The 26,728-nt window shown below is 49.1% G+C and overlaps 1 protein-coding gene across 1 annotated transcript; it reads left to right on the forward strand.

Annotated features, from left to right (window-relative positions):
• Positions 1-2,324: 2,324 nt before the first annotated feature.
• Positions 2,325-22,094, forward strand: LOC135888376 (killer cell lectin-like receptor subfamily B member 1B allele C). The gene is made up of 6 exons (XM_065416181.1): positions 2,325-2,409; positions 6,785-6,878; positions 10,066-10,244; positions 11,094-11,248; positions 15,489-15,601; positions 21,971-22,094. Exons 1-6 carry the CDS (start codon positions 2,325-2,327, stop codon positions 22,092-22,094), a joined length of 750 nt encoding a protein of 249 aa, XP_065272253.1.
• Positions 22,095-26,728: the final 4,634 nt, after the last annotated feature.

Genomic DNA, 26,728 nt, shown 5'->3' on the forward strand with positions numbered 1-26,728 from the left:
CAGACCCTCAGCTACCACCACCACCTGGGAACCCTGATCGATTCAAGCTTCACGGAGTGGTGAGAACCCAACTCTCTCTCTCTCTCTCTCTCTCTCAGTATAGCCTCCTGACCCTGACTTGTGTGATCAGTTATAGTTTTCTAAACTGGACTTTTATAGTCAATTTTAAGTTAGATTTAATATGATAACTGTTTTGTTTGTTTGGCTCCCCTATGATTATTACCTGGCAATAAATAATGTTCATGGTTAAGCTGATTGCTTCTCTCTCTCTCTCTCCTCCTTGTGGGTGTTTTTTGGTTTCCTCATTTGCTTTGCAGCAACGCTCCTCGTACCTAAGCTAAAGGTCCCTGCAGTGCCCCAAAATCCTGTGGGGTTTGCTCATCAAGTGGGTTACTACCAGAACAATTGTAACGTGAAAGTGGGGATTGGGACATGCTGAACCTGGGACATATGAGGGAGACAGCTTGGAGGTGCTGCTTGACCCAACCTACTGAGTCCAGGGACATATAAGGGGTCATCTTGGGAGTGCTGATTAACCCGGTCCTGTTAGAGAGAGAGAGAGAGAGAGAGAGAGAGAGAGAGAGAGAGAGAGTGTGTGTGTGTGTGTGTGAGAGAGAGAGAGAGAGAGAGAGAGAGAGATTCTGGGACTGGAAGACCCCAGCCCTAGGGAACCTGCAGGATAGCTTCACTGGGAGGGACTTCCAGCAGGGAGAAGTCGAGCTCCGTATGAGAACACAAGTGACACAAGTAGTGCATTGATAGAAGTACAGAACCCCGGCCCCCCAGAAGAGTAACCCTAATAAATGAGCGTACCCCAAAGCAACAGGGAAAGCTGGTAACAGCAGGAGGGGGTGTGGGGTGCAAGCTCTGGGAGGGAGTTTGGATGCTGGAGGGGGCTCAGGGGTGGGGCAGGAGGTTGGGTGTGGGAGCGGGTTTGGGGTGCTGGCTCCGGTTGGGGGCTCAGAACTGGGGAAGGGGGTTGGGGATGGGGTGAGGGGTTCGGACTCCGGCCAGGCAGCACTTACCTTGGGTGGCGGCACAGCAGGGCTAAGGCAGGCTCCCTGCCTGCCCTGGTCCTGCGCCGCACCTGGAAGTGGCCGGCAGGTCCCTACAACCCCTGGGGGTTTTCAGAGAACACTCCACAGTGATTCCAAAATCTCTTTCTTGGGTAGTAACAGCCAATTTAGACCCCATCATTGTGTCTGTGTAGTTGGGATTATTTTCCCCAATGTGCATTACATTGCACATTGGAACAAAAAATCTACTTTGAACTGGCAGGGGCTCTCTGGCACTATTGATTCCAATAGAGCTAGGAGGGCGGGGGGGGGGGGGGGGAGAATTCACAGCAGGTGGGGATCCGGCCTGAGAGACCTGTTAATACTTGTTAACCACTGTCACACAACACCTTTCTCGGCTGGCCGGTTGTGGTATGACAGTAATATTTTCCGATGTGTGCTCAAACCACATTTGCAAAATAGATCACCCAAGACTTCAGTCAATAACCAGTCTGGCTAGTTTGTTCTTCCCTTAGACCCTCTGCCCAACTCTGTGAACCATGTTAGTGATATTGATCCGTTCGAATGCTACATCACAGAAAACCTTTCACCAGCACAATGCCAGGCACACCAGCGGCACTGGGTAAATCATTCCCAGGCTGAACCAATGTCCTCACGTGGTGTTAAAAAGAGAACTGAAGATGTCTCCTGGTTAATTCACTGAAATGGGACCCAGGAGATCTGGTTACGAAGTTCTGCCGCTAACTTGGTGTGTAACCTTGGAAAGTCACTTAGAGACAGACCTTCAGAGGTATTTAGGCACCTGGTTTCAATGGGAGTTGATCCCCAGCTGAGATCAGGGCCCCGGGTGCTGCACAGACACACAGGGAGTCCATGTGGCAAAGGGTTCACAATTGAAATATATACGAAACAGGTGGGGAAACTGAAGTACAGGGGAAAGAAGTGACCTGTGCAAATTCACACAGCAGGTCAGAACTGAGATTAGAACAAAGCCAGGAATTTTAATTCCCAGCCCAATAGTTTAGCCCCTGTGCCTATACCCTACAATAGGTACCTGAACGCTACGGTGCATCTGAAGTCCCTGGCCCCAACACTGCCCCAGTCTCCACATTTCAAGGCCAGTTGCATTGGTTTAAGGCTGCAGGACCTAGTCAGCCCTGGCTGTGACAGGACCCTCACAGTCACATGTGAGAGGAGTGGAATTCAGCTCTCAGAGGCGGCACTTCCTGATGTTGGATTGAGATCAATTACATTCATATACCCAGCGGCAGGCTGCCCTGCCAGGTGCTCTTATCAGCTGCTCACATCATGGCTGTGGAGATAGTCTATGCCGATCTGAACCTCGACTCTGGGTTTCCTGTCTCCAGGGCGCCCCTTTCAGCTCAGCCCCACAGTAAGTGCCTTTTATTTCCCCAGAGGGGTGGGGGGGGGGGTGTCGTTGTAAACCCAAAGATGGATTTTGCTGGGGAGCCCCTTGCTTTCAATGGCTGCCTCAGAGCAGGTCTGTGCCAGGGGAAACCCTCTGGCTTTTGGGGAGGTGGCTGCAACACATTTGATCAGCTCTCTGTAGCAGCTCACTTCTGTGTGCAGGGCTCTCGGTGCAGAAGCCTGGGGTGGAAAGGGGAAGTCCATGCACCCACTCACCAGTCTGGATGGTGCATTAGATGGTACTTCTCCAATTACAACCCACCAAGTTCTAGCTGGGGGCTTGTGGCGTTCTAGATGGTTGCATGATGGACTCGGGCTACTAGGACATTGGCAAGAATAATGTGAACTGCTGACATGTCCCTGGAGTGGGGATGAGGTCTAGGCACTACATTAACTCTAGTGCTATTGAGACAGCGGGAGCTGTCTCTGGCTACATGCTCCTGCAGCCCCCAGCCCAACAGGGCCCTGATCTCACCCAGCATCTCAGGGTGCTACTGTAATTGACACGTCCTTCCGGGGAAAGCCGGTACGTGCAACTGTAATGCTGCCGCCGGGCGTCCTCTGTAACGGTCCACGGAGCTGCTACTAGAGAGCTGAGGAGCGCTGGCTGGGCGGGGACGGCTGGCGTCCGGGGTAAGCCCCTGCACTGGGAATCTGGACATGGTGGGTCCTTATTTAGATCAAGGGCTCAGCCCCCCCCAGCTGGAGCCAGTTGTCAGTACACAGCTCAGCACCCAGCCTGCCTCGGCCCCTGTACTCCACACCGGCAGCACACGGGGGTAGGATTTTGCTGCAAGTGATCAGAGGAGAATTTCACCCAGTGCAGGTACAGCATAGGGCGGCCATAAGCTACACTGCTTCCCCTCATCCCTCCCCCCCCCCCCCCCAAAAAAAAAAAACCTAGCAGAGAACGGTTTCCAGCAGGGGTGGGTGAGGGAGCAGTAAGGAGAATTTCTGCTGCTCCAGATAATCCGAGTTGCCCCGGACTGTCCATAAATTAGAGCAACCCCAGGGCTGCCCTAATTGACACCTGGGGCTGTTTTGGAGAAGCCCAGAATCACAAGCCCCAGTGTTGCACTTCCCCTGCTGCACAGAATCTCTGCAATGCGCGGCATTAACTCGCTTTTTAAGAAACCCTTCAAGTCTACGGTTCTAACCTCACTCTGGGCATCTCTGACTTCACAGCAGCTATATTTAAGCTATTGTTTCCTCTCCCTGCCTCCCAACCTCGGTGGGGGAAATGCACATGTCTGCAGAGGGCCCAGCGCAAAGGCCAGTGCCCTACTTGTAACCTGCAAAATAGGACTAGAGAGGTGTCTAGCCTTTGTGCTGGTTCTCTACACAGGGGTGAATTTCATCCCGTGCACCCAGTTTCTTCAGGGCAGGGCATGTCTCTTGCTAGGTGTCTGTGATTCATACACGTTACATGTCTGTAAGTGTCGTTCTGATCGTCAAGTCTGACCTCCCGCACAACCCAGGCCAGAGATTTTCACCTACAGACGCTGGCTTTGATTAGAATTCAGCAAAGAACTTAACGCACGTGCCTCTCTTTAACCACTTCCTTAAGCCCCATTACGGTCAATGGGACTGGTGCACACTGTTAAAGTTAAACCCACATCCAAGTTCTTTGCTGGATAAGGATGTTTTGCTGAAATGGGCCCTAATTGACATGACTGAGTCCAACAGGAACAAAGCATGCAGGCCACACTTACAGGATGTGGGGGAGGGGGCACTCTGTCTTGGGGAGCAGGGACTCTGAAAGAGATTCGGGGGTCATGGGGGATAATCAGCTGTACATGAGCTCCTAGTGTGACGCTGTGGCCTAAAGGGCTAATGCGACCCTGGGATGCATAAACGGGGATCTCGAGTAGGAGCCGAGAGGTTATTTTAGCTCTGAATTTGGCCCTGCTGCGACCGCTGCTGGAATCACGTGTCCAGTTCCAGTGCCCACAATTCAGGAAGGATGTTGCTAAATTGGAGAGGGGTCAGAGAAGAGCCATGAGAATGATTAAAGGATCAGAAAACCTGTCTTGTAGTGTTAGACTCAAGGAGCTCAATCTATTTAACAAAGAGAGGGTTAAGGGGTGACTTGACAGTCTATAAGTATATACATGAGGAAGAAATATTGAATAACAAGCTCTTCAATCTAGCAGAGAAAGGTTCCAACACAATCCAATGGCTGGAAGTTGAAACTAGACAAATTCAGACTGGAAATAAAGTGTAAATTTTTAACAGGGAGAGGAATTAATCATTGGAACAATTTACCAAGGGTCGTGGTGGATTCACCATCACTGACAAGTTTTAAATCAACCCTGGGTGTTTTTCTATAAGATCTACTCTCCGAATTATTCTGAGGACGCTCTCTGGTGTGTGTAATACAGGAGGACAGAATGGTCCCTTCCGGCCTGGGAATCTCTGAGTAGCTCGTAGTTAAACTGTGGTTAGTTCAATCGGTTTGTGACAAGGGCTGGTATTCTTGTTCTTGGACATTTTCCATGGAATCTTTTTAATCACCATTTTTTTTTTGTTTTCGAACATCATCATTTTGAAATGTTTTGATTTCAAGACAGAGAAATGTTTAGACGAGGTTTAGAAAACATGATGGATGAGGAGAGGTTGAAAGAACTGGACATGTTTAGTCTAGAGGAGAGACGGCTGAGGGGGGACATGAGACCAGTCTTCCAGTATGAAAAAGGTTGTTCTAAAGAGGGTGTTGATCAGTTGCTCTCCATGGCCACTGAAGGTACAATAAACAGTAATCAGCTTACTTTGCAGCAGGGGAGATTTAGGTTAGATTTTAGGAAAAACGTTCTAACTCTAAGGGTAGTTAAGCACTGAACCAGGTTAGCTAGGGAGGTTGTGGAAACTCGGGCATTGGAGGTTTTTAAGAATAGGTTAAACAAACACCAGTCAAGGATGGTCTAGGGGTAAATACGGTCCTGGCTCAGTGCGGGGTGAGGGAGGGGGGAGGGGGGCTACATGACCTCTTGAGGTCCCTTCCAGCCCTACAGGTCTGTGATTCTATGTCTTCAAGATTGAAAGATGTTCAGTCTGAAGCAATAATGTCATGTGACTCAGCTGACCAATCAAGCTCGGCCATGCAACATAGTAATTAAACCTTGAAAATGGAAAGAGAAAGCACCGAACCAAAGATGTTTACAAATGGGAAAAAGTTTCCAGCCAAAAATGTTGCAAATGGGAACCTTTGAGAAAATCAAATCTGGGAAAGCAAAATAATAATAGTGATGCTGAATCTTGCCCAGGCCATTGTAGGTTGCTCAGGGGACGACCCAGGCTCCACCACTCCTGGCTAACCTGGGACGCTCTTTTCCTGTCTTCTGTGTTGTTATGTTCTGTAAGTTCTCTCTCTCTCTGGGGACTGCTCGATGGAGGGATTCTTTGCTAGGCCCCTTTTGCATGTTCTTCCAGCTGCCCAATGGCCAATGCTCCATTTCATTCTTAACATAAGAACGGCCATACTGGGTCAGACCAATGGTCCATCTAGCCCAATATCCTGTCTTCCATCAGTGGCCAAAGAAAACGCATCCCAGATCTTTCCAACTTCTGTCCTGGATAACTTTAGAGAGCAGGTGATGTTGGACTCTGACGAATCTTGGCATTTGTTATTAATTCATTCCATTTAATGTCTAGTAATTTTCTAAGGCATTTTATGTCCAAGGTATTTAGACATCTGTCTACGCCTTTGGTGGATTTCCAGCTTTCACATCTATACATTAGGGTGGAAATAACATTTGAGTTGAACATTCATAGTTTGGTCTTTACAAATGTAGATTTGCAATGACCAAATCTTGTTTAAGCTGGTCCATGCAGCTGCTACCTTGCCAATTTGTGACATTATTTAACCCCGGACTTTCCGTTGGTGTGCATGTTACAGCCAAGGTATGCAAATACATAACGAACACAATAGACAATAATTAAGAATAATGCAATCAAACAGAAAAAGAACCTGAAAAACAACAAACAAATATGGTGAGCAATAAAAAAAAAGGAGGGGGGGGAGTTTTCATTTAAAAATGCAGGAAATTTAAAATATCGAGAAAATATCTATATTTTCATAAAAATTCCCATTTTCAAGAAAATGGCCAAAATTTCACCCCATTGACTTTACATAAAATGTCAGGCAGTTCTCCAGTCATCCCAGACTGGCCTACAAAGGAAAACAAGATGAACAGGTGAGCGTATAGGCCCCAATCCTGTAATGAACTCCATACAGGCATAGGATTCTACCCACACTGTAAGATCAGGGCTGTGTTTTTCTTTGAAACAGTATTTCATACACCAGGTTCTGATTGTTGTTCACCAGACGTTGGCTCTTACAGGTCCCCAGAGTCCCCGGTGGCATCGGACAGCGCTGTGGGTCGGATGGATTGGGAATATTGTCCTGGTGATTGCAGTGATAGCGCTGGGGATTTGGGGTAAGCAGCTGGCAGCGCTGGGTTTATTTGTGCAAGTCCATCCGTGTATAGCATGGATTGTCCCGTCCCTCCAGAATTCCATTGTGGAGCCCCTCCCACTAGCTGGTAGATTTCTTTGATGTTCCAAAGAGATTGACTGTAACATAGAGAGAAAATTAGATAGCTGGGTGTGCATCGGGATGGATGGATAACTAGATAGATCCAGGCATACACTAGAACTGGTTAAAGATAAGGGGAACATTTTACTGATAGATTTAAAAAAGAAAATAAAAACTTGTCACCCTCTTTTCAAAATTCAAAAGACCCCCTAAATTTTGAAAGTTCAAAATTTAAAAAGCTCCACAAGTTGGTTGAAAAATGGGAGGTAGTGGGGAGAATTATGTGAAAGTTTCACCAATATTTTTCCTCTTTTTTTGTTTCAAATTTCAAAATTACATTGACATTTTAAAATTAGAAAAAAATTTCAGCCAACTCTAATACTAGCACTGATTGAGAATTTCTCGTCCAAATGTGTTTTTTAAAAAGGAAAATTAGGATTTTGCTATATAGGTAGCACTCCAATCCCCCCGGTTACCTTCTTTAGCACCAGTCCCCTGACAGGTTTTGAGGAACGGGCCTGGGTTCTTCTGGATCCCGCTTTCCGCTCCCCAGTGTATAACATTTTTATTTTCTTCCCATATGAATTTATTTGGTGTATGCCTCCAACCCCCCTCGCTTCTGCCAGGCATGGTCACCAGGGCAGCTTGGGAGGAAAATTCTAACCACAGGGTAACCCCCACTTACTTGCCAGTTAGTTGGAGACTCCCAAGAAATAGCACAAACACATACAATATATTCCACACAGTAATTATATTAAACAGGAGATACATATAACAAAAAGGGTAAAACACTATTCCAAGGGTCACCGGTGCCCACGCTGATAATACCCATGAATTTCCCCAGTCACGTGACCTGATCTAGCAAAGGTCAAATTAGTGTCCCGTTGGCACACATACTTGTAGGGGCCCTTGATGACCTGTGACCATGATATAATCTGTGCCTCAGTTAGCAACTTGGCTGACTGGGCTCAGTGCAGCCCAAAGGACTCACACGTGGGATGAGGCCGTCAGTCCCACCACGGGTTTAATAGGCAGCAGGTTATAAAATCCCCAAACCCCGACCCGCTGGCTTGAGGGCCCAGTTCTCGGGGGGGGGGGGGGGGGTGTCCCGAACCATCTCCATGACTAGCTAACGGAAGGATGGTGACTCACAGCTCCACACCGGATCCTCCCGTTCAGAGATGGCTCTGGACTTGCAGAGGGGCTGATGATCACTGCTGGCAGGCGTCCTCGTCATGCAGGGCTCAGGCTGCTGCTGCTCCCCGGATTTCTCCTCCCCACCAAGGGGTGTACGGCTCAGGGGGCAGGTTACTAAAGTAGTCTAAAAATCCTAACTTTAGTCTTCCACCGCAGCTCTGCACAGACACACAGCGAGAGACAGACCCTGCCCCAGCTGAGATCAGGGCCCCGTTGTGCCGGGCGCTGCACAGACACACAGGGAGAGACAGTCTCCCCCCCCCCACACACACACCCAGAGCTCACAATCTAAATAGGCACAACAGTTAAAGCAAAAGAGGTGAAATTACTTGGCCAAGATCGTACAGCAGATCTGTGGTACAGCTAAGATTTGAATCCCGATTTCCTACCCATTAACTCACTCTGCCTTTCCATTAATCATGCTGGGCACTGGACTGACCAGTACCAGGGGCTGGGGGTTTCAGAGCCATTGTTGAAATTTCAAAAACTGAAACATTGCCACTTGCTAGAAAATCTGGGGCAGGGAGAAATTATCCTAGCGTCCCCGTCCCCCCGTAACTTTTCATCAACGTTGGCTATTTCAGTGCAAATGTCATCAGAATGTAATATTAGAAAAATGTAGCTGGTTGATAAATGGAGAAATATGGCTGGGGATTTTCCCCCTGAATACCTTGTTCCCATGGCCATGCTGACATGTCAGACAGAGCTGGCTGTTCGCAGCGGGATGGTGGGACTGGGTGGGAGCTCACAGGTTCTCGGAGGGGAAGGCTGCCTCAGGGGGTTAGGTGCTAATCTGGGACTCAGGAGCTCTGGGACCAGTTCCTGGGTCTTGCACAGATTCCTATGTGATCCTGGGCTGGTCCCTTAAGGCTGAAATTCCACAGGGGTTTAGGCACCTAACAATGCAGCTAGGCACCTAGCGGGTTGTTTTTCGGCACCTAATGCTTATTGAAATCAATGGGAATTAGGCATCTAGGACCTAGGTTCTCAAATGTATTTAGGTGCCCAACACCAAGGGAGTTAGGAATCTAAATCCTGTTGAGGATCTGGGCCTAGGTGCTTCTGAAAACCCCACTCAGGGCCTATCTGCAGCTTTAGGGGCCTAAACCCCTTTAATAATCTGTCCCCATGAGCTTCCCCTGTGTCACAGGGAATATGGGTGAGGGACAGAGACAGCAAGTGACAGGGCCAGATAAACTCCACAACAGACAGGCTGTGCCCCTCAGGGTGGCTGCGTCGGATGGGAGGCTGTCTGGGACCCCTGTTTTTACTGAGCCAACTTCCACAGCAGCAGAGAGCCCCTGACACCGGACGCTGTGACCGCCAACCTGACGCCCACGTGGCTGCAGTCCAGCATCTCAGCTTCCTGTGCGATCTCACACCTCCGCCCATGCGGCTCCCGGCCCCTCCTCTCACTGGAGCACATTGAACCTGCAGCCTCAGAGGGGCGGCTCAGGTGGCTTCTCCCCACCCCGGAACCTCACCACCTTGAGGAGCTCTGTGCCTCAGTTTCCCCACATGTACAATGGGGATAACAGCCCTGTGTCCTGCCTCACAGGGGGGTTGAGAAGATAAATCCAGTACAGACTGTGAGGTGCTCTGATACACCGGTGATGGGGACTGGGAAACTTATACAGATGCAAACACGGGCTGGGTTTGCAAAGAGGCCCAAGGGATTTAGGCACCCAGCTCCCACTGATTTTCAATCCAGACACTTTTTTAGACCAGGGCCCTTTGGAGCTGCTCCGAAGTCCATTGGAGTCAGTGGCGATGGGGCAGAACAGGCTTTGGGGCAGGCCCTGTGTCTCCTCAGGGCTCTGGGCTGGTGGTTTCACCAGCAACTCCCACAACATTGACCGGGCACCCTCACTCCCACCGACACCGCTTTGTGGTATCCCACTTGGTGTCTGAGAAGGGACAGACCCTGGCAGCCCCTGGGAGCGAAGGAGCCGGGAGCAGAGCTACAGCGACACCCCCTGGGAGCGCAGACACCTGCACGGCAGAATGCAGCGCCCGCCTGGAGCGTTTCCGATCCCAGTTGTGCCACCCGGCCCCGCCCGGCCCAGCAGGTAACCCCAGCTCGTGTGTCTCTGAGCCGCCCTCCGCCCCGGGCACTGCCAGTGGGAACCCAGCTGCCATCCCCGGCCATGGGGATCCTGCAGGGCAGGGACACGCTGCCCCCTGCTGGCTGCACCGATCTAGCCACCAACCCCGCTCGGTGCCAGGCTATGAATGTACCTGCCTCAACTTGGACTGTCCACAGGGCAGTGCCATCTAGTGGCTGTTCAGGGTAATATCCAGCCATGATGATTTTAATAACAATGTAATACAAAGCTGTCCAATTGTTTTTCAGTGTGTGTGTGTGTGGGGTTCACATCTTATTAGTGAGATTGTCTTTTGTTCCCACCCCCTCCCGTTCCCTGGCATCTGGGTCCCATGTCCCCTCCCATTCCCCATGATCCCTGGGTCCCAGACTCCCCTCCTGTTCCCAGCTTAACACCACCCCTTCCTCCCAGTTACTCCAAGACCTTTCTAGGCCATTCTGGCAGTGTAAAGGCCCCTGAGAATCTCCCCTGTCCTGAGGGGCCCTCTCCGGCTGGTGTGGAGCTGGGGTAAGGGCCCTCACCCACCCTGTTCTCAACCCCCAAAATGGGGGTCAGATTGGTAGTGTGGCTAGAGTGCAGTGCGCTATGGGTGTTCTCTGCTTCTCAAGGCCTATATAGGAGCAATGGATAAGGCAGAGCAGCCCCGAGGCTGCTGTAACTGACACCAGGAGACAGGCTGGGCCAGCCCAGCCCCAGATTTTAGGGAGCACAAAGGGGACTTTTAACCCCGTTCCTGTCCCAGTCACAGGATGGGAGTAGCCGGGAATGAGGCCCAGATTGCTCAGAGCATTAATGACGCCTGCCTTTCTGTAGAGGGCTCTGGGTGCAAACTCTGCCCCACCGACTGGTGGCTACGTGGGGACAAGTGCTACTGGGTCTCCAGAGGAGGTGAAATGTGGAGCGAGAGCCCCGCAGACTGCTCAGCGAGGGGCTCCCAGCTGCTGGTGATCCGGGACCCCAAGAAGCTGGTAAAGGGGATGATACCTTCCTGCTGGAGCTGCCCCTGCAGGGCTGGACCCTGGGTACAGAGTCCAAGGGCGTGCATAGGCTACATGGTAGGGCTGGGATTTTCAAACTGCTTAGGGGATTTGGACACCCCGTTCCCATTGTTAATAATGGGGTGTCCAACCCCCCTAGGTGGCTTTGAGAATCCCAGCCTAAATCACTAGCCCCAGGATCAGGGGGACACAAAGGCAGCTTAAAGCCACCGGTACCCTCCCCCTTCTGGGGTGTGCCCAACGCAGCTCAGCTGGAGAGAGGGGCTGGGTGTGTGTGAGGATGGCTGTGTGAGGATGGGTGGCTACAGAGAGACGGGGGATGGATGGGGATTGATGGCTGGATCGAGGGGTGTATATGGGGGATAGGTGTGTTAGGTATAAATAAGTAAGAAATGTTGGTACTGTTTAATGTGTTCAATTAGCTGTTTTAATTATGTATTTATGAGGTAATGTTATGTGAATCACTGGTTTTAATCCAACATGGAGTATATGAACTGTGACCCTCGGACTCCATCTTTGTAAGCTGACTTGTTTACAGTTGAGACACTGGATTCCCCTGGCTCAAACCGGCCAGAACCGGCTTTTCCCGCCGGAGCCAGCCCCCGACATTCCGTCCCCTCAGGACTGCCCCACCATGGAGACTCTGTGAGCTCTTGCTCGGCGCCGGTGCGGGGCCGTTCCAGCGGCAGCGCCTGCCCGGCCGCGTCTCCCCACTGCTCCAGAGCCAGTGACAAGACACCGCCCATCCCCTAGCGAGACTGAGGCCTGTCATCGCCGTCCCCACCCCAGCAAATCCACCTGACCTAAGAAGGGTCCTGCTGCTTCCCTGGTGTCCAGCCTCCCAGGGGGTCTCCCCGCCTGCGACGGCGTCCACCTCTGGAGGGTGAGGAGCCCCGGTGGGCCAGCCTATACATCACCCTTGTCCCAAGGCCCGCCAGGGATGTCAGTTGGTGGCTCCTTCATGGAGCCGTGAGCACAGGTGTGTTCTTTGTGCGGTTCACCCCCGTCCCGGACACCTGCCCCTTTTGCGAGGTGAGGGAGACTCTGGCGCACGTGTATCTGGAACGCGCCAGGTTGCAGCCCCTATTCCGGCTCCTCTTAGATATCCTGTTGCATTTTTGGCTTCGCTTTTCCCCTCACCTCCGTATCTACGCACTCCCTATCCGTGGCCCCACAAAGTCGTGGGACCTCCTCCTCAACCTCCTCTTAGCCCTGGCTAAAATGGCCACCTACATGACCAGAGAGTGGAGGTTGGCTGAGGGGTTTCCTGTGATTGTGGAGCCTATTTCCGATCCTCCTTCCACTCATGCATCCGGGCAGAGTTCCTCTGGGCGGCATCTGCTGGCTCCCTTGACACCTGCGAGGAGCAGTGGGCGCTGTCCAGGGTCCTCTGCTCTGTGTCCCCATCAGGTTCCCTTCGTTTAGCCCTGTGACCTCACTCCTGTCCCTGTTATATCTTTGGTTGTCCCCCGTAATCAATTGAGATCCTGGACCTTGTGGATCCTCCCCTTAGGCCGGGGGAGGTCTTTAGCAGTGGGCGTTGTTCCTGGATCCCGACAGGAACCCCCCGTAACTTTGACCGGTCGCTCTCACTCCCTCCAACAATGCTTTGCAGTTTCCCACTTGGTGTCCAAGAAGGGACAGACCCCGACACCCCCTGGGAGCGATGGATCTGGGAGCAGAGAATGCAGCGCCTGCCTGGACAGTTTCCGATCCCAGCTGTGCCACCCGGCCCAGCCCGGCCCAGCAGGTAACCCCAGCTCGTGTGTCTCTGAGCCACCCTCTGCCCCGGGCACAGCCAGTGAGCACAGGGCCCCACTAACTCTAAATCCATCACTGGGGTCATAGGCGCCAACTTCTCCTGGCGCTGGTGGATGCTTGTGCCCCCTGCCCCCGGCCCCACCCCAACTCCACCCCCATTCCAACCCCTTCCGCAAAGTCCCCGCCCTAACTCCGCCCCCTCCCTGCCCCTATTGGACTCCTTCCCCAAATCCCTGCCCAGGCCCTGCCTCTTCCCCTGAGTGCACCTCTATCCTGCTCCTCCTCCCTCCCTCCCACAGCTTGTTACGCCGCAAAACAGCTGTTTCGCAGCAGCAAGCGCTGGGAGGAGAAGCGAGGACAGCACGCTCAGGGAGAAAGTGGAGGTGGAGGTGAGTTGGGGCGGGCAGACACACAGACACACAGTGAGAGACAGTCGCTGCCCCAGCTGAGATCAGGGCCCCGTTGTGCCGGGCGCTGCACAGACACACAGTGAGAGACAGTCCCTGCCCCAGCTGAGATCAGGCCCCGTTGTGCCGGGCGCTGCCCAGACACACAGCGAGAGACAGTCCCTGCCCCAGCTGAGATCAGGGCCCTGTTGTGCCGGGCGCTGCACAGACACACAGCGAGAGACAGTCCCTGCCCCAGCTGAGATCAGGGCCCCATTGTGCCGGGCGCTGCACAGACACACACTGAGAGACAGTCCGTGCCCCAGCTGAGATTAGGGCCCCGTTGTGCCGGGCACTGCACAGACACACACTGAGAGACAGTCCGTGCCCCAGCTGAGATCAGGGCCCCGTTGTGCTGGGCGCTGCAAGGTGAGAGCGCCCCCTATTGAGCCAGTAATGGCTGTGAAGAGAGAGTGCCCCGTCCTGAGCCCCCCGCTCCACTAACCTGCAGTACAGCGCCCCTGGCATCACATGGAGGTATTGGGGTCAGCACTGACACAGAGCACCCAATGATGTTATGATGTTGCCACGCTCCCCACAGCTCTGCCAAGGCGCTGCACGTTGTCTCACTAAAACACTGAGTGGGAAGCTCCGTGCGGCTCTGCGGGGGAAGCTGGTCAGAGCTGGTAGAATGATCAGACCCGTTATTGATAACGGTTCCATTTCCCCCCTCCAGAGGGCTCCGGGTGCAAACTCTGCCCCAGGCACTGGGTGCCGCACAGGGACAAGTGCTACTGGCTGTCTGAAGAGAATCAGTACTGGAGCAGGGGCCGTGATGACTGCTCACGGAGGGGATCTCACCTGCTAGTGATCCAGAACCGGGAGGAGCTGGTAAAGAACGTGCTAAATTTCACCATAGTTGTGTCCTTGTTAATGAGAGCAGGTCAAGAAGCTTCTGTCAACAAACTTTTGAAAGTAAAATTTTAATTCACAATTTTTCTATTTTTCACTGGAAAATTTTGCAGTGAAATGAGATGTTCATCTTTTTTCAGAATTTTGACAGATATTCTCCATTTATTTTTAATACTTTTTAATTTTTTTTTATCAATTTAAATTTTCAGTGGTGCAAAATTATGGGTTATAAGTATTTTTTATCCATTCTTATTGCTTTACATTTCCACAGTTGTGGGAAATCATGGGGCGGGGACAGACACTGGGCTGGGAGGTCAGACCATAATTATTTAATGACAGTAGATGTTGAGATTCAAAAAGGTAAAGTTTTGTAACCATCAAAATATACAAAGTAAGAATCCTTAAATCAAATTCTAACGTCTCAACCAGTATTTTTCTTACTTTGCCTCTCTGTAAATTTTTATCATCATCAATGGAAATATTTTTTCATCAGTTTGTGTGTCTACAGTGAAGTCGACATTTACCAATAAAATCTAAGCTTTCCAAGCCTAAATATATTGAAATAAATACATTAATAGTAGATCCCAAAGCATTTTACGGTCTTAAAATGATGAAGTACAAACTAGAGACAGGGATTGTTCAGCTATCACTGGGATGCAGCTACTTCTGGGGTGGGGCAGCTGGGTAACAGCTGTATAGCAACGTTGCACAGGGTTTGTTCACAAAGTACAGAATCATGCCCTATATGGAAAGAGGTGCAGTAGCTGGATAACAGCTGAGAGTTTGCCCAGAGCTGAAATGTTACTAACTATTCATTAGAGCTGTGTTAAAAAAAAAGCCAGCACAAAAAAAAATGGTAAAAAAATTTCCTTCCAAAAAATTGAGAATATTCACTGAAGTTCACTGAAAATTTTCAACAAAATTAATCAAAATCTTGGTGGAGGGGAACAGGACTGACTCAGTTATTAATTAGTAGTGTAAATTAGTTATGTTTACAGTACTTTCAATTGGTGTTTCAGCTAGTCCTGATTTATCACCGATATTAATGATCAAAAGCCAAACTAGAGATCAGGTCTCATTTGCATTGTGAGCAAAGGAGCCAGAGAATTCTACCATGTTCTGTTCTCTCTGACACCGTGTCCATGTCACAGGAGTTCACACAGAATCTTACAGGAAATCAAATTCCGGTGTGGATTGGACTCAACATCACATCCCCAGGGAGGAAGTGGACCTGGGTGGATGGTTCCCCATTAAATCAAACGCTGTGAGTGTTTCCTGATTAGTATTTGACATCAGTCTGCAATAAGTATATAGGGTGAAATCCCCATTAAAGTCAATGGCAAAACTACGCTTGAAGGATTTCATCCATTAATTTTACAGTATAAAGGTCAATCTTGCAAACACACGTGGGTTTGACTTTAAGTCTCATTGGAGTGAATGGCAGTACCCGAGGGAGGAAAGCTAAGCAAATACATAAACGAATCACTGTTTGCATGGGCTCATCTAGGGTTGCCAACTTTGGTTGGCTGAATTCCTGGAGGTCTCATCACATGACATCATCTTTAATTAAAGATTGATCTTTAATTCCTGGAGACTCCAGGGCAATTCATAGATTCATAGACTTTAAGGTCAGAAGGGACCATTATGATCATCTAGTCTGACCTCCTGCACAACGCAGGCCACAGAATCTCACCCACCCACTCCTGTAACAAATCCCTAACCTATGCCTGAGTTATTGAAGTCCTCAAAAACTGGTTTAAAGACCTCAGGTGCAGAGAATCCTCCAGCAAGTGACCCGTGCTCCACATTGCAGAGGAAAGCGAAAAACCTCTAGGGCCTCTGCCAATCTGCCCTGGAGGAAAATTCCTTCCCGATCCCAAATATGGTGATCAGTTAAACCCTGAGCATGTGGGCAAGACTCACCAGCCAGCACCCAGGAAAGAATTCTCTGTAGTAACTCAGATCCCACCCCATCTAACATCCCATCACAGACCATTGGGCATATTTACCTGCTAATAATCAAAGATCAAATTAATTGCCAAAATTAGGCTATCCCATCATACCATCCCCTCCATAAACTTATCAAGCTTAGTCTTGAAGCCAGATATGGCTTTTGACCCCACTGCTCCCCTTGGAAGGCTGTTCCAGAACTTCACTCCTCTGATGGTTAGAAACCTTCGTCTAATTTCAAGTCTAAACTTCCTAGTGTCCAGTTTATATCCATTTGTTCTTGTGTCCACATTGGTACTAAGCTTGAATAATTCCTCTCCCTCCCTGATATTTATCCCTCTGATATATTTATAAAGAACAATCATATCTCCCCTCAGCCTTCTTTTGGTTCGGCTGAACAAGCCAAGCTCTTTCAGTCTCCTTTCATAAGACAGGTTTTCCATTCCTCGGATCATCCTAGGAGCCCTTCTCTGAACCTGTTCCAGTTTGAATTCATCTTTCTTAAACATGGGAGACCAGAACCGCACACAGTATTCCAGATGAGGTCTCACCAGTGCCTTGTATAACAGAACTAACACCTGCTTATCTTTACTGGAAATACCCCGCCTGATGAATCCCAAGACCGCATTAGCTTTTTTTAACGGCCATATCACATTGGCGGCTCATAGTCATCCTGTGATCAACCAATACTCCAAGGTCCTTCTCCTCCTCTGTTACTTCCAACTGATGTGTTCCCAATTTATAACCAAAATTCTTGTTATTAATCCCTAAATGCATGACCTTGCACTTTTCACTATTAAATTTCATACTATTACTATTACTCCAGTTTACAAGGTCATCCAGATCTTCCTGTATGATATCCCGGTCCTTCTCTGTATTAGCAATACCTCCCAGCTTTGTGTCATCCGCAAACTTTATTAGCACATTCCCACTTTTTGTGCCAAGGTTAGTAATAAAAAGATTAAATAAGATTGGTCCCAAAACCGATCCCTGAGGAACTCCATTAGTAACCTCCTTCCAGCCTGACAGTTCACCTTTTAGTATGACCCGTTGTAGTTTCCCCTTTAACCAGTTCCTTATCCACCTTGCAATTTTCATATTGATCCCCGTCTTTTCCAATTTAGCTAATAATCCCCCATGTGGAACCGTATCAAATGCCTTACTGAAATCGAGGTAAATTAGATCCACTGCATTTCCTTTGTCTAAAAAATCTGTTACCTTCTCAAAGAAGGAGATCAGGTTGGTTTGGCACAATCTATCTTTTGTAAAACCATATTGTATTTTGTCCCAATTACCGTTGACCTCAATGTCCTTAACTACTTTCTCCTTCAAATTTTTTTCCAAGGCCTTGCATACTACAGATGTCAAACTAACAGGCCTGTAGTTACTCGGATCACTTTTTTCCCCTTTCTTAAAAATAGGAACTATGTTAGCAATTCTCCAGTCGTACGGCACAACCCCTGAGTTTACTGATTCATTAAAAATTCTTGCTAATGGGCTTGCAATTTCATGTGCCAGTTCCTTTAATATTCTTGGATGAAGATTATCTGGGCCCCCCGATTTAGTCCCATTAAGCTGTTCGAGTTTGGCTTCTACCTCGGATGCGGTAATATCTACCTCCATATCCTCATTCCCATTTGTCATCCTACCATTATCCATAAGCTCCTCATTAGCCTCATTAAAGACTGAGGCAAAGTATTTGTTTAGATATTGGGCCATGCCTAGATTATCCTTAACGTCCACTCCATCCTTAGTGTTTAGTGGTCCCACTTCTTCTCTCTTTGTTTTCTTCTTATTTATATGGCTATAGAACCTTTTAGTATTGGTTTTAATTCCCTTTGCAAGGTCCAACTCTACATGGCTTTTGGCCTTTCTCACTTTATCCCTGCATGTTCTGACCTCAATACGGTAGCTTTCCTTGCTAATCCCTCCCATCTTCGACTCCTTGTAGGCTTTCTGCTTTTTCTTAATCACCTCTCTGAGATGGTTGCTCATCCAGCTTGGTCTACAACTCCTGCCTATGAATTTTTTCCCCTTTCTTGGGATGCAGGCTTCTGATAGTTTCTGCAACTTTGACTTGAAGTAATTCCAGGCCTCCTCCGCCTTTAGATCCACAAGTTCTTCAGTCCAATCCACTTCCCTAACTAATTTCCTTAATTCTTTAAAGTTAGCCCTTTTAAAATAAAAAACCCTAGTCCCAGATCTAATTTTGTTTATCCTTCCATCTAGTTTGAACTGAATTAGCTCATGATCGCTTGAACCAAGGTTGTTCCCTACAACCATTTCTTCTATGAGGTCCTCACTACTCACCAAAACCAAATCTAAAATGGCATCCCCTCTTGTTGGTTCAGCAACTGCTTAGTGAAGGAATCCATCAGCTATCGCATCCAGGAAAATCTGAGCCCTATTATTATTACTAGCACTTGTCATCCTGTCTATATCTGGGAAGTTAAAGTCTCCCATGATCACACAATTCCCATTAGTGTTTACTTCATTAAAAAGATCAAAGAGGTCTCTATCCATATCCAAATCGGATCCCGGCGGTCTGTAGCACACCCCAAGCACTATCCCAGGGGAGGCTCTAGTAGCTTTCTTCCCCAATGTGATTTTTGCCCAGACAGACTCTGTCTTATCCATTCCATCCCTTCTTATTTCTTTACAGTCTACCTCATCATTGATATACAATGCTACTCCACCACCTTTGCCTTTATTTCTGTCTTTCCTAAACAGCACATAGCCTTCAATACCTGTACTCCAGTCATGACCACTATTCCACCATGTTTCTGTTATCCCTATAGTATCTGGTTTCACTTCCTGCACCAGTAGCTCTAGGTCCTCCATTTTGTTACCTAGGCTCCTCGCATTGGTGTACAAACATCTTAATTTTTGCTGTTTGGCTTCACTGACATTCTTTACCCGATTAGGCACAGACATTCTACCGCCAGTGTCACCTATTAGACTGGTATCTACACAACCCTTCCTCCTTACGTCCATTCTCATACCCATGGCTGTATCCTTTCTTACTTTGTTTTCTTCCTTCTCAATGTTAAATTCCGGCGTGGAGATTACCTGGACATCTCCCAACCATCTCCCCCAAATTTCTAGTTTAGAGCTCTCTTCATCAGTTGCACCAGCCTCCATCCTAGAAGTCTATTTCCCTCCTTACTCAGGTGAAGTCCATCCCGAGAGAACAGTCCTCTGTCCATGAATGCTTCCCAGTGGCCATACATCCCAAAGCCCTCCTTATAGCACCACTGCCTGAGCCATCTGTTGATCGCCATAATCTTGTCACACCTTTGTTGCCTTTCTCTAGGAACAGGCAGAATCCCACTGAAGATCACCTGAGCCTCGATTTCCTTAAGCGTCTTCCCCAGCCTGGCATAGTCTCCCTTGATATGTTCCAGCGAGCATCTAGCTGTATCATTTGTTCCCACATGAAGGACAATCAGCGGATTCTTTCCCGCTCCCGTTAGGATCCTTTTCAGCCTCAGGTCCACATCCTGTATCTTAGCACCCGGCAGACAGCACACCCTTCTGTTCTCCGGATCAGCTCTAGTTACAGGCCTGTCTATTCTTCTCAGTAAGGAGTCCCTAATCACGTAGACCTGCCTTTTCCTGGTGACGGTGCGATTCTCCGGTCTATCCCCTGCTCCCTCTGGGTGCAAGTCCTCTCGATTTCTATTGTCCCTTGTAATCCTCCGCAACCCATCCCGTATCCTCCTGGGGCTCATATTTGGTGTTGTTATCTCCATTGACTCTTCCCCTCTTCCTATAGGACTAACTGCTCTTCTCTTCTTCCTTGCCGTCTCACCTTCAGCGACCACCTGCTGTGCCCCTTCTTCATTTTCCAACTCCGCAAACTTGTTCCTGAGCTCTATTTCTCCTTCACTAGCCCGTCTCTTCCTCTGCCTGGTTCTCTTAGTCACATGCTTCCACTGTCCTTTCCTCACCCAGCAGTCTCCCCTCAGAATTCTGTGGGCCTGTCTCCATCTGCTTTTTCCTTCAGCCTCCTCATGTCTTTGCTCCATCATCTGCTCGAACCCCCTTCTAAACTCAACCAGAGTTTCCACCTGCATTTCCAATCCTCAGATCTTTTCTTCCATCAGCTCTATCAGGCGGCACTTCATGCAGACGAAACTCTTTTCAGATACCCCCTCCAGGATCATGTACATGCCGCAGCTTCCACATCCAGTCATCCTCATTGTGTCTTCCACTGCTGCCTCTGTATCGGTCATAGCCTTCCCACCTAAAACCTGTTAGTCTGGGAAAGACAAACCAAACCACCACCACCCACAGAGAAAGAGAAAACACACACACACACACACACACCAGAACACTGGCACACCACCACCCCCTCCCTTCACTAGCCTGTCTATTCCTCTTCCTGCCTCTCTTAGTCTCCCCCAGAAACTCCCCTTGCAAACTCCCCCAGAAACTCCCCTGTTTACAGCTCTGTTTGCTGGCTCCAGTGCTGCTGCACCTGGCGGGTTGGCAGCCGTAGGCTCATCAGTCCTTGGCAGACTTGGTCACAGGTGCCGACTTTCTTCTTTCTGGGTGGGTGTTCCACCCTTGCTCCACAAGCGCCAACTTTCTCCGGCGCCGGTGGACGCTCGTGCCCCCCGCCCCTTTTTGCGCCCCCTGGCCCCGCCCAGACTCCACCCCATCCCCGCCCCATTCCAACCCCATCCTCAAAGTCCCCAACTTAACTCTGCCCCCTCCCTGACCCTATTGGATCCCTTCCCCAAATCCCCGCCCCGACCCCGCCTCTTCCCCCAGCGCGCCCCGTTCCCTCTCCTCCCCCCTCCCTCCCTGCCCCATGAATCAGCTGTTTCGCGGCGCAAGCACTGGGAGGGAGAGGGGAGAAGCAGGACGTGGCGGCGTGCTTGCGGAGGAGGCGGAGGTGAGCTGGAGTGGGGGGGAGGGGCCACAGGGAGCCGCCGGTGGGTGCTGAGCACCCACCAATTTTCTTCTGTGGGTGCTCCAGCCCCGGAGCACCCACGGAGTCAGCGCCTATGCCCCGAGGCCCTGCCCCCACTCTATGGCTCCACCCTCTTGCCACCTCTTCCCGCCCGTGCTCCACCCCCTCCCCTCAGCGTCTCCCACCTGGCGCTGAACAGCTGATTGGTGGGTGACTGGTGGGTGCTGAGCACCCACTATTTTTTTCCTTAGGTGCTCCAGTCCTGGAGCACCCACGGAGTCGGTGCCTATGGAACTGGTTACAAAACAGGGAAAACCATTTTTAAAGTCTTTTCTTGTTTTTTATCAACATTTGAGATTTCAAAATTCAAAATCTGATGAGTTTCAAAACTGAGAAAGTTCCAACTACCTCAATAGTTGGTCAAAAAACCAATCCTAGAAAAATGTCACACAAATTTCATCAAAACTTCCCCATTTTTTAACTGAAATTTGAAATTGACTCAACTTTTCATGTAAGTTTGAAAAGCGGAAGCTTTGCAGGGTTCTAAAGGTTGGCCTCTCTGAAGGAGCACCCTCATTAAATGCTTCGCTGCAAGTCTCTGTACCATGTACATCTCTCCAAAACATACCAACTTGCTTTACATATTAGCCTATCTAGGGAAAGACGAGAGATGATGGCTGGAACCCCATCATCCAGGAAGGAAGGAGAAAAGCTGCTCTTCTCCACCTCTGAACCCACTGACAGTGACTCTCCTTCACTCCTTAGATTCACGGTATCCGGTCCTGCTGAAGAGAACAGCTGTGCTGCAATACAGAAGAATCAGATCCAGTCTGACATCTGCACCACTGACTATATATGGATTTGCCAGAAGGAAGCTGTGCTCATTTAACCGGCTGGATTGGTGACCTCTGTTTGAATAGGTGGAATGCAAAACATTTACAATCAGAGTCTTAGATTCCAAGGCCCTTAAGGGGTCACGTGTTCAAATCCCAGTGAAATTCAACTCTTTTAGGGTACGTCTTCACTTACATCCGGGTCCGGATGTAAGCAATCGATTTTCTGAGTTCGATTTATCGCGTCTGGTTAAGACGCGATAAATCGATCCCGGATCGATCCCGGAAGTGCCCCGGATCGATCCCGGAAGTGCTCGCCTTCGACGCTGGTACTCCAGCTCGGCGAGCGGAGTACGCAGCATCGACGGGGGAGCCTTCCTGCCGCGTCTGGAGTGCGGTAACTTCGGACTAAGGTACTTCGAATTCAGCTACGTTATTAACGTAGCTGAATTTGCGTACCTTAGTCCGAAGTGGGGGGGTTAGTGTAGACCAGCCCTATGGCGCCTCTGAAAATCAAAGCCTAAATGGACAGAGCAAACATTACTATCTACATTTAATAAATGGGGGAATTGAGGCCCAGTGATTAAGTGATTACAACAGGAGTGTAAAACAGAGGGTGTGTCGACACTACAGGGCCTATAGTAACAGAGAGATTGCAATAACGATGCTGGTGTAACCCTGTAGTGTAGACGCAGCCCAGCAACGGGAGGGGTTTTTCCTGGGTGCAGGAACTCCAGCTCCCTGTGCAGGTTGACGGACGCACTCTTCCATTGACCCAGTGGTGTCTACACTGGGGGTTAGGCTGGCTTTGCTCCCGTGCTCAGGAGGTTGGATTTATCACACCTCTGAGAGGCCTCACTACTCAACTTACATTTTAAGTGTAAACCAGCCAGAGCCAAGAACTGGAGGGAGAACTCATTGATGTTGATGGAGCTAGGACAGCTGTTAGGAGTCTTAGGAATAGGCGCCCCTCTTCTAGCAACGTTCAGGAGGGGTTTTCTAAGGAAATTGGGAGAGAAAGTCAATGGGAACTGGGCCCACAAATCTCTTCAAATCTCTCCCCCCCCCCCCCACCCATACATCTCACTAAATAAGCATCTAGGCTGGAATTTTCCAAGGAGTTTAAGGTAGTTTGGTGCCAAAATCCCGTTGAAAGTCATCCCATCCCTAGAGATTGGAGTTGGGAGGGAAACTGGAAATTCCCTCCCATGGAAAAGTCCACATTTCCAGCACAGAGAGAGAGGGGTGTGTGTGTTCCAAATAGGAATTAATGGCCAGCTATGCGATACTTTCCACAGAAGGGATTGTTTTACAAAAATTCAATTTTGGAAGAATTTGGCAAAAATGTCCAGTCCCACCTCTCCAGCTCCCTGGCATCCCACTGGGGGCAAACTTCCAAACAGGTTGGAAGCCCTGGGAGACCCAGCTCCCCACCTGACACAATGCTGAGGACCTGGGAGTCTGACATCTCAGGCTCCTGAGAAGGCCACCAGGTGGGCTGCTGAGGAGCCAGGCGGGCAGGCCACCAGGTAAGTTTCCATCCAAACTTTTGTAAAAATCGACGCGTCCCTGCAGAATGTCTTGATTTTTGAGGAATCACCATTTTCCCAACAGGACAAATGGCCTGTCAAAAAATTTCTGCCCAGATCCATTAGTGACTCTGTAACACACTGGTCAGTGCAGGTCACAGATCGCTGCCTGTGCCTGCTCCACAGAGGATCGATGTCTGTTACACCCGTCGCTACAAAGCCTGGCCCTGCAGCTCCAGCCCAGGGCAGCTCATGTGTCTTCTTCTGTACATTTCCTGGCTCAACTCCTGGTGTGTCAGCCACGACAGCGGCTGTCACACCTCCACTGGGACACCCAGCGGCAATAAACACACCCCTCTGAATGCAAGGACTGCTGCAGGACAGGCACATCCCTACGAGTCCACAAACTACCAAGTAGCATCTGACAAAACAGCACCTTTATTGGGTGAGGGTGAGGTAGATTAAGAAAACCTTAGATCCCACAAATCCCACGAGAGAGTTTCCCCTATGCTACTTAAAAAAAAAAAAAACAAGAATCAGTTACTACGGGGAGGACAGATAGCTCAGTGGTTTGTGCATTGCTCTGCTAAACCCCACGTTGTGAGTTCAATCCTTGAGGGGGAGCATTTAGCGAGCTTGGGCAAAAATCTGTCAGGGACACTATTTGATCCTGCTGTGAAGGCAGGGGGCTGGACTCATTGACCTTTCAAGATTCCTTCCAGTTCTATGAGATAGGTATATCTCCATATTATAAACAGAATTCATACACATTATTACAGACCCCAAATGTCATAACTCAGTGCATTTGCCCAGATGCCAGGCTCAATTTCTATGCACTCAATGACTGCAGTAGCAGGATAACTTATGTTCCTGACAAAGCAATTTTGATCAGATCTACTCAAAAACATATAACAAAAAATAAAGTTCATAAGAACAGCCATACGGGGTCAGGCCAGTGATCCATGTAGCCCAGTGTCCTGTCTTCCCACAGTCGCTGGTGTCAATTGCTTCAGAGGGAATGACCAGAACAAGGCAATTATCAAGTCATCCATCCCCTGTCATCCAGTCCCAGCTTCAAATGAGGTTTCCAAGATCTACTGGCTACTTCTTACCCCGACTTTGGTTCAGTCTCTTCAGCCTTTTCTCAAGTGTATCCCAAGGGTCTGTATCCCACACTCAGGGTCTCTGTCCCCCTGTAGTAGCGGCTGTTCACATGTCTGGTTCTTTAGCCCAAAGAGTAGCCGCCTGTGCCTGCAGAGGCAGAGATCCCAGCTTCACAGCACAGCAGATACACTGGGTTAACTTAGGGTTGCAGATTCCCTGCTGCGATGTAGAGACTTGCTAGCGAGACAGAAGGTTTTCTTCCTGTCACTACTGTAAATCCAGCTCCTGGCGAGACTGTCGAATTCTTTCCTTGACCAAGCGGTGTCTACAAGGGGGCTTAGGTCAGCTTAACTACGTCTCTCAGGGGTGTGAATTTTTCACACCCGAGCACCGCATCTAGGTCAACTTAAGTTTTAGGGGTAGCCAGACCAGGGTCTCAGTTCTTTGCACGCTAGTGTCCACTTCCCATCTAACCTTGATCCCACTCCCTCATTGAGCAGCAGGGAAAGGGCAGGGGAGGTCCCAGCTAGCGCTGGGCAAATAATGGCTTTTTTCACTTTGCTGGAAATTCCAACTAATCAAACAAAAATTCAGTTTCAGATTGAACAAAAACCGATTTTTTTTCTCCACAACCAGGAAGGCTAGAAACTTTCTCATGTAATCACATGACTCCTGGGGCTAGAGATTTAAGAAAACCCTCCAAATAAAATCACATTCCAGTAGTGGAATCTGGCTTTAAACTAGTAATTGAGATCCAACACCTCAAAGGTATTTAGGCTCCAAGGAAACCTTTGAGGTTCCAGGCCTGAATTCTTAGCTCTTCTGTCCCCCATTCAATATCAGTCTGGGGGATGCTCCCCTTTAGGGCAACCTGTCCTTTCCTTCTCTTCTTTCTCCATCCTACCCTCTCTGCTCTTTCCCCGTCTTTGTCACTCCCCTCTGCATTTCCTTCCCGGTAGAAGCTCCAAGCTCTCTGTGACGGGTTGGATCACAGGAACCCCCTTGGGAACTGCCAACTGATGTGCCAAGACTACTTCTGCCCCTGCTTTCCCTGCCAGCTTGAGACTCCAGCACCGTCTTGTTGAGCCAGACACGCCGTCTGCTCCAACACAGACCTAGGGTCTGAACCATGTGCCCCAAAGCTGCAGACTTCACTGAAAGCAAATTGAGAAGTGTTCCTGTCTTTGACACTCATATGTCCAACTCCCAATGGGGTCCAACCCCCAAATAAATCCGTTTTACCCTGTATAAAGCTTATTAATACATACTCTGGGTTAATTAATAAGTAAAAAGTGATTTTATTCAATACAGAAAGTAGGATTTAAGTGGCTCCAAGTAGTGACAGACAGAACAAAGAGAATTACCAAGTAAAATAAAATAAAACACGCAAATCTAAGCCTAATACAGTAATAAAACTGAGTACAGATAAAAACCTCACCCTTAGAGAAATTCCAGTAAGCTTCTTTTTACAGACTAGCCTCCTTCTACTCTGGGTCCAGGAATCACTCACACCCCCGGTAGTTATTGTCCTTTGTTCAAGTTTCTTTCAGGTATCCTTGGGGGTGGACAGGCTATCTCTTGAGCCAGCTGAGGACAAAATGGAGGGGTCTCCCAGGAGTTTAAGTAGACTTTCTCTTGTGGGTGGAGACCCCCACTCCTCACTTCTATGCAAAGTCCAGATCCAAGATGGAGTTTTGGAGTCACATGGACAAATCACATATCCATGCATGACTGAGCTTCTTACCAGCTAAGCCACATTCCTGGGAAAGTTCTGATGTGGACTGGTGTCTTCGAGTTTATTGTTGGCTTAAGTGGTTCTTGATTGGGCACTTAATGTGCACATTTCTTTCTCAAGAAGCTGACCAAATGCTTTACTAAGGCTACTTAGAAATCAAGCAAGTATACAGCCAATATCCCTAACTTCAAGTACAAAAGATACATGCATACAAATAGGATTAATAGATTCAGTAGATCATGACCTTTACAGAGATATGTTACATGGCTTATGTAGCATAAAACATATTCTAGTTATATCATATATACACTCATAAGCATAT

The sequence above is a fragment of the Emys orbicularis genome, chromosome 13 (genome assembly GCF_028017835.1).
Source record: "Emys orbicularis isolate rEmyOrb1 chromosome 13, rEmyOrb1.hap1, whole genome shotgun sequence".
NCBI classification, from domain to species: domain Eukaryota; kingdom Metazoa; phylum Chordata; order Testudines; family Emydidae; genus Emys; species Emys orbicularis.